We start from the raw sequence: 7,674 nt of genomic DNA on the forward strand, positions 1-7,674 counted from the left end.
GGCAGAAACCTCTGCCGAAATCTCAACAGGAAGGTAGCCCATCCATCAATATGCTATAATCAGATCAAGTTGATTATGAATGTTATAAAGCTAAAAACAAAACAAAACATGCATAAGTTTATAATTATTAACAAACTTACTATGTTTTCCAAATAACCAGAAAATGCAATTCCCAATAAACGTTTCCAAAACTCAGTATCAAGGAAGAGGAAGGTTTCATTTTGGAAAATGAACATGCAACGCGTATCTTGCTTATTGAGGATTAGTGATTTCAAATCTTTTGCTGGCCCCACATGCTTCCTTTGATCTCTCCATGCATTTGGTGGTGGTGGTTGCAAAGTTCCTTGATCGTTTATAAATTTATCAACCATTGACCAAATTTCCTCCTCACCAACCCAATCCTTTTCCTTCCTTTTTCTCTTCCTTTCCTTTTTCTGAAAAAAAAAATTAGTAATAAAGACGCAAAGACGCAAGAATTGTCTTGCGTCGGTGTAATGCAAACGCAAATACGCAATATAGGTCTTGCGTCCATCAGTGAAGTATACGCAAAGACGCAAGGTAATCCTTGCGTCCAACAATGAAGAAGACGCAAAGACGCAAGGTGATCCTTGCGTCATTCACTAACCTCATGCTGGTCTGCTTGTTTTTCTGCTTCATTAACCAATGGCAAAGCAACTCCTTGCTCAATCTCCTCAGACACCAGAGCCACGTTCTCATCTTGTTTATCAACAGCTTTTTCAGCCCCTTTTTCAGTAGGCTTTTCAGTTTCCATTGGCAATACATTCTCAGCTTCTTTAGTCCCTTGATGAGAAACTTTCAGCCTTTTTACACTAGAAGCTACTTCGTCAGACAACTGTATATAATCTATGAGTCAGCAAACATACGCAAGGACGCAAGATATATCTTGCGTAAACCAAGACGCAAAACGCAAGGTCTTATAAACATCAGGCGCAAGGACGCAAGGAAAACCTTGCGTCTGGTGAATGTTACAGACATACCTTCTCCAATGGTTTTCTGTAGCCCGGTGTTGTGAAAGGGGAATTTAAAAAATGAGTGGGCCTTCTTTCTCTTTTCCCACGTCTAACAACCCTCGGAGATGTATCATTGTCAGAGAAAGATCGAGGATCCACATATGCATCCTCGTTATCAACATACTATAATGAACAAAACGCAAAAAATAAGAAAAGTAGCCATACGCAAGGTCGCAAGTAAGTCCTTGCGTCTGAGTTAGGGACGCAAGTACAACCTGCGCCTAAATTACAATCAAGACGCAAGGACGCAAGATGGTACTTGCGTCTGATATAACGTCAGGCACAAGGACGCAAGTAAAACCTTGCGCCAACATAACAGGCAAGACGCAAGGTCGCAAAAAAAACTTGCGCCTAGTTTACCTGATGTTCCTGGTGTTCCTGTTCTTTCAAACGTTTTTCATGATCATCAAGCTTCTTTTTACAATCAGCCAACTCCTTTTCTTGATCATCCACCCTCTTAGTCAACATATTAACCATACGCAATAATTCCTGCAAATTGTTGCCTTTTTGTGTTGGATGAGGGTCCGAGGTCTGCTCTGACTCCTCCTGCAATAATTCCTTCAAACTGCCACCCAACTCCTCTTCAACTTGATTATCATCTTGTGTATTTTTCTCGTCTTCAACAACATCTCCTTGAAAGTAAGAGGAACTCTGGATCCACCATTGACAACCTCTCTCTGTCTCAGATGGGTGCAGGGAACGAAAAGGTCTTTTTCTCTTCGGACAATCATCCTGAAATGAAGTTATATTAGTAAAAACAAAAGGACGCACGGACGCAAAAGTCATTTTGCGTCTAGACGCAAGAACGCAAAGATCATCTTGCGAGTAGACGCAAGGACGCAAGAGTAAACTTGCGACACACGCAAGGACGCAAGCATGATTCTTGCGCCTGTAACAAGTATAACCCAGGGTTCACACGCAAGGACGCAAGGATATCCTTGCGACACACGCAAGGACGCAAGGTGTATCTTGCGTCCTCATGCGACACACAAAACTGCTCTGTTAAAACAGAAACTGCTGTATATACACTATATAAAAAGCTCTTGGAGATATTAACTAACCATTATATGTAGAAGTTTTAGGTAGTCAGACACTGTAAAGGTTTCAGCAGATGAACGCTTCCAAAATAATGCTCTTGGTACTCCATCCTTATCAGTTTTGGTTGCAAAACTCTTAATGGTACGACGGTATGCCTCGAGGATCCAAATCTTAAATGCCCACATAAAACCAGCCAAAGTGTAAGCCTTTCCACCCCCACTCTCTAATTGGCTTTCTCGAACCTCAAAACCTTCGCTCACCGCTGAGTAAGTAGCATCCCAAATACGAGACCCCCATGGGTACGCGTTCACCTTATTGAAATCTTCAACCAACCATAGAAACTGTTTACTAACCACATGTTGCCCCTGCTTCCCCATAAACGCTCTCTCTACGATCAAAATTATAGCTAGTCGAACAATATCATCGTCACTAACCTTGGGAATCTTTACATCACCTTGTTTTTTGATAAGGATGTTTTGTATATCACTAACCAAAATGTTGCTGGCATCGGGACGTTCTGGAAAACAACGTCGTCTAATGGGTGCGGTCTTAGATTCATAATTTCGAGGGATGTAATGTGCCATGTCCGTCCGGCTACCAAACATAAAGCCGGTGACTAAACAAAATTCACGCCGACCAAATCTAATCATAAAATTAGGAGAAAAATGAAACCATATATCTTGTTGCTCTTCAGGGTACTTACTAGCATCTAATTTTGCTGAACGCTCACATTTCCATTGGAGCATGGCATGTACTAGGCCAGGATCATTACTCGTGTATGAAAGATATAACCAGGGACCAAAGCATGTACTTCTAAATAATTTTTCTTGTCTCTCAGTCAACATTTTCTTGACCTGAGGAATCACGGTCAACATATTCTTCATGGTCAATTTACCTTCCACATAGCCCTGTAAAAGTCAGAAGAACATCAGAAGAAAATCACATAGACGCAAGCAAGCAAGACAGAGATTGCGTACAAGGCCGCAAGGACGCAAGGTTAACCTTGCGTAACAGATGTGCAAGACGCAAGGACGCAAGGTTAACCTTGCGTAACTTATGATCATGACGCAAGGACGCAAGGGTTACCTTGCGTGCACATGCAAAGGTAAAATTATAGCAAACGTAAGGTCGCAAATATCACCTTGCGTACATTGTGAGGCATACGCAAGGACGCAAGGATTGTCTTGCGTCTACATAGCAACAGAGTTACACAACTTGAATATAGCAAAAATTCCTGGGTATCGTACGCAATCTCAATAATATACAATCAAAAACACAAAATACAAACAAATTTCGTTAACACATTTTTTCGAACAGTTGGCGTGCAAAGAGTGCAAAAACTTTGTTTTAGCACATAAATCTAAGCACTATGAAGTAGATCGAATAATATAACATAGATCTAAGAAATCTAACATGTTCTTGAGATATAGTGAACGATGATGGTGATTCGATGATGTTGGTGGCGTAGAAGCTCGCTTGTACTCGGGAAGATCGAAGATGGAAGGATGAAGAAGATCTAGTAACGATGAAGATGTGAGGAGGATGACGTGAGGATGATGATGAAGATTTTGCGAGTGATTTGCGAGTGTTTGGAGAATGTAAGAAAGCTTGATAACGATCTTGCGAATGACGAGCGAAAGGGCACCAGAGAGGAGTTTGCGTATGTGTGTGGGAACAGTGAACGCAAACTGATCATTTAACTAGTTCTTTTACGGAAACACGCAAGGTCGCAACGTCGCAAGGTCGCAAAGACGCAAGGTCGCAAGGACGCAAGCTGTTTTGCGCCTTGCGAGGGCAAATTGTCAAACTTTTTTTTTAGGGCTGTCAGTCAACAAGCTTAAAAAAAAGGGCATTTTGGTGATAATCCCAGCCTCAAAACTATGAAACCTCAAGTTGTTATACCCCAAACTTATCACCAACACCCTAGCCTTTAGTTAGGATTTAATGACACTTGAAAAACAAGCTTGCAAAATAAGAAATGAACCCCTTTTTGCTGCTCAAAACTCACGACAGAAATGGCTGCAGTAAGCTGATTTTTGTTGTTTGTTTTTCACTTAAGAGAATGTGTATGCATGTGTTCCTTAAGTCTTTGGTCAAGAGGCATGCATCTATGTAATTGTGCTATGTTGAAAGCAACAAAAGTGAGTATGGGTGGACTCTCTTGGAGTCCCAAATCTGCCACTCAAGTTGTGTTTATATAAAATGTTGCAATTTATATAAAACTTGTATAAAACCATATATATATATATATATATATATATATATATATATATATATATATATATATATATATATGCTACTTTCATATTCTTATAAACCATTTATAAAACATAACACAATATAGTTATTTAAACCTATAAATAACTTAATCCATATCATATATAAATTATCCAAATAATTTATCTCAAGTGATAATATTTTAGAAACCCGATTTTCTAAAATTCAAGTGTCGCGTATTTGTTTAATGATCCAATCGTTAAGATCAAATACGTATAAGGTGTAGGTAAGTTTGTTATTGGGTATGACCCGACTTGGATCATAACATATTAGCCACATAAATTTAATATATCTCTCGGGCATACGAAAAACCTTCAATCTCCCACTTGCACGAGAAACATAAGAAATTAATGCAAGTGACGGTTACCACCTAACGACCGTCCATCACCCCCCAATATGTTATGACTTTGTGCCATTCAATAACATCATCCGTTTCGAGTTCCCATCTCGAATATGAATAGGTGAATCTTTTCATTATTTCCTTTTGTCCTAGATGTCATGTTAATCCAAGAGACACAGAGTGATCACTCTCTTCTAGATTTAACTTTATCAGGCCTTAGACATCTGACTCTCAACGAATAAGAGGGACAAATTCCATCTTGACTACATACGTCCTAAATATATACCTTGCAATATACCTGAGCTCTTCCTTATGAACTACCATATTTCAGAATAGCGAAGGAAAGAATCAAGGCACAATACTTGGTAAATATCCGAACCCAATATGCATCTCAGGTCAGAGGATATAATGATATTCGCCTTTACTCAAGATTACATGTGATCAACCACAAAGGCTCCATTTAGTAAATCTTGAGGGCGGGTCTTCCAATATTTGTATCCCACAAATATCTATGAACCTTGGTTGCGACCATGCCCCACATTCATCCCGTAAATGTATACCAATTCAAGTTCATAATAGTCTAAACCTCACACTTGTTCCCACAAATGTAATCGACTACGGAATTTAGAATAATTACTTATTCATGGATAAAATATGCAAAATAGGAACTTGACTCAAAATAAATTAATACCACAATTATATTTATGAGTTTGAACAATTTCGTTCCGTTACAATACTTAAAACAGATCATGACCAATCACTAGAATATCGAAGCCCTAATGCACAAACATGTTCTGCATGCTTTGCTCCATGTAAGAGTTTCGTGAGAGGATCCGCTATATTAAGATCTGTGTGAACTTTGCGAATCATATCTTTCCCTTTTCAACTTCATCCCTTATGTTGTGAAATCTCCGTTCAATGTGACGGGTCTTTTGGTGAGCACGAGGTTCCTTGATTTGAGCAATCGCACCCTTGTTGTCACAAAAGATCTCAAGAGGGTCCTGAATGGAAGGGACTACTCCTAAGTCGTCAATGAATTTCTTCATCCATGCAGCCTCCTAAGCTGCCAATGCAATGTACTCCGACTCTGTAGTGAATAATGCAACAACATCCTATTTTGAACTCTTTCAAGAGACCGCACCTCCATTTAACGTGAAGACATAACCGGATTGTGATCGAGAATCATCTCGATCAGTTTGGAAACTCGCGTCCACGTAACCTTTTACAGCGAGTTCCTCCTCACCAGACCCATATATTAGAAACATATCCTTAGTCCTCCTAAGGTATTTCAATATACTTTTAACCGCAATCCAATGATTGTTTCCTGGATTATTCTGGTATCTACTTGTCAGGCTAAGAGAGCATGACACATCCGGTCTAGTGCATATCATTGCATACATGATTGACCCAATAGCAGATGCGTACGGGACTTTCTTCATTCTCTCTTGTTCATCTTTCGTGGTAGGACACTCAGATGAACTGAGAAGCGTTCCTCTTTGAATAGGTACCAAACCTTTCTTAGAGTTGTCCATCTTGAACCTTTTCAAGATCTTTTCAATGTATGCACTTTGATTCAAACCTATAAGTTTCTTGGATCTATCCCTGTAGATCCCAATCCCCAAAATGTATTGTGCTTCTCCAAGATCCTTAATGGAGAAGCAATTACTTAGCCAAGTTTTAACACCTTGCATTGCCGGAATATCATTTCCAAATAACAATATATCATCCACATATAGTACAAGGAATATGATTGTGCTCCCACTAGCTTTCTTGTATACACAAGCTTCATCACCATTTTTAATGAAGCCGAATTTCATGGCCTCCTCATTAAAACGATGATTCCACATTCTAGATGCTTGTTTCAATCCGTAGATTGACTTTTTTAACTTGCATACTTTTTAGGATATTTCGGATCAACAAAACCTTCAGGCTGAACCATATAGACATCTTCCTCAAGATGTCCATTTAGGAAAGCGGTCTTGACATCCATTTGCCATATTTCATAATCATAATGAGCAGCAATGACAAGTAATATCCTAATAGACTTTAGCATTGCCACAGGCGAAAAAGTTTCATCATAGTCAACCCCTTGAGTTTGAGTAAAACCTTTTGCTACAAGTCTAGCTTTATATGTATCCAAGTTTCCATGTATGTCGGTTTTCATTTTGAAAAGCCATTTACAATCAACTAGCCTTGAGCCAGTAGGTTATGTAACAAGTTCCCAAACTTGGTGGTCATACATGGATTGCATCTCAGCGTTCATGGCTTCCTGCCATTTATCTTTATCAATCCTCGATAAAGCATCTTGGTAGTTTGTTGGTTCATCCAAATCAACCACATAGCAACCATCCATGAGAAACCCATATCTCTCAGAAGGATTACTAATCCTACCAGATCTGTGAACATCATGTATACTTTGATCATCCATTTGATCATTCTCAACATTTTCATGTTGAGTGCTAGTGTCAACCAATTGTGTATCATCTACTTGATCTTGAACCTCTTCAAGATCTATCTTCCTTTCACTATTGCCTTCCATTAGGAACTTAGTTTCAAGGAATTCAGCCTTCCGAGCAACAAATACATTCTGCTCGGAAGGATCATAGAAATAATATCCCATATCATCCTTGGGATATCCTATGAAGATACACTTCGTGGATCGAGCATTCAACTTATTAGGGACGTAACGCTTAGGATAAGCTTCACATCCCCACACCTTTAAGTATGATAGAGATGGAGGTTTTCCAAACCACATCTCATGAGGAGTTCGTTCCACCTTTTTGGTTGGGGCCATATTTAAAATACGAGCCGCGGAGCATAGACAATAACCCCAAAATGATAGAGGTAACGAGCTTCTTGCCATCATAGATCGAACCATATCCATTAGGGTTCGGTTCCTCCTTTCGGAAACCCCATTTAGTTGGGGTGTTCCAGGTGGAGTAAGTTGCGAGATAATCCCACAACTTCTAAGATGATCCTGGAAAGCAT

At 39.5% G+C, this 7,674-nt stretch overlaps 1 protein-coding gene across 1 annotated transcript; it reads right to left on the minus strand.

The window, feature by feature from the left end:
* Positions 1-613: 613 nt before the first annotated feature.
* Positions 614-2,953, minus strand: LOC139889108 (uncharacterized). The gene is made up of 4 exons (XM_071872078.1): positions 2,093-2,953; positions 1,392-1,763; positions 999-1,154; positions 614-853 (listed from the first exon to the last, which is right to left on the minus strand). The coding sequence occupies exons 1-4, from the start codon at positions 2,951-2,953 to the stop codon at positions 614-616; spliced, it is 1,629 nt and encodes a 542-aa protein (XP_071728179.1).
* Between the last annotated feature and the right edge of the window lie 4,721 nt (positions 2,954-7,674).

The sequence above is a fragment of the Rutidosis leptorrhynchoides genome, chromosome 2 (genome assembly GCF_046630445.1).
Source record: "Rutidosis leptorrhynchoides isolate AG116_Rl617_1_P2 chromosome 2, CSIRO_AGI_Rlap_v1, whole genome shotgun sequence".
NCBI classification, from domain to species: domain Eukaryota; kingdom Viridiplantae; phylum Streptophyta; class Magnoliopsida; order Asterales; family Asteraceae; genus Rutidosis; species Rutidosis leptorrhynchoides.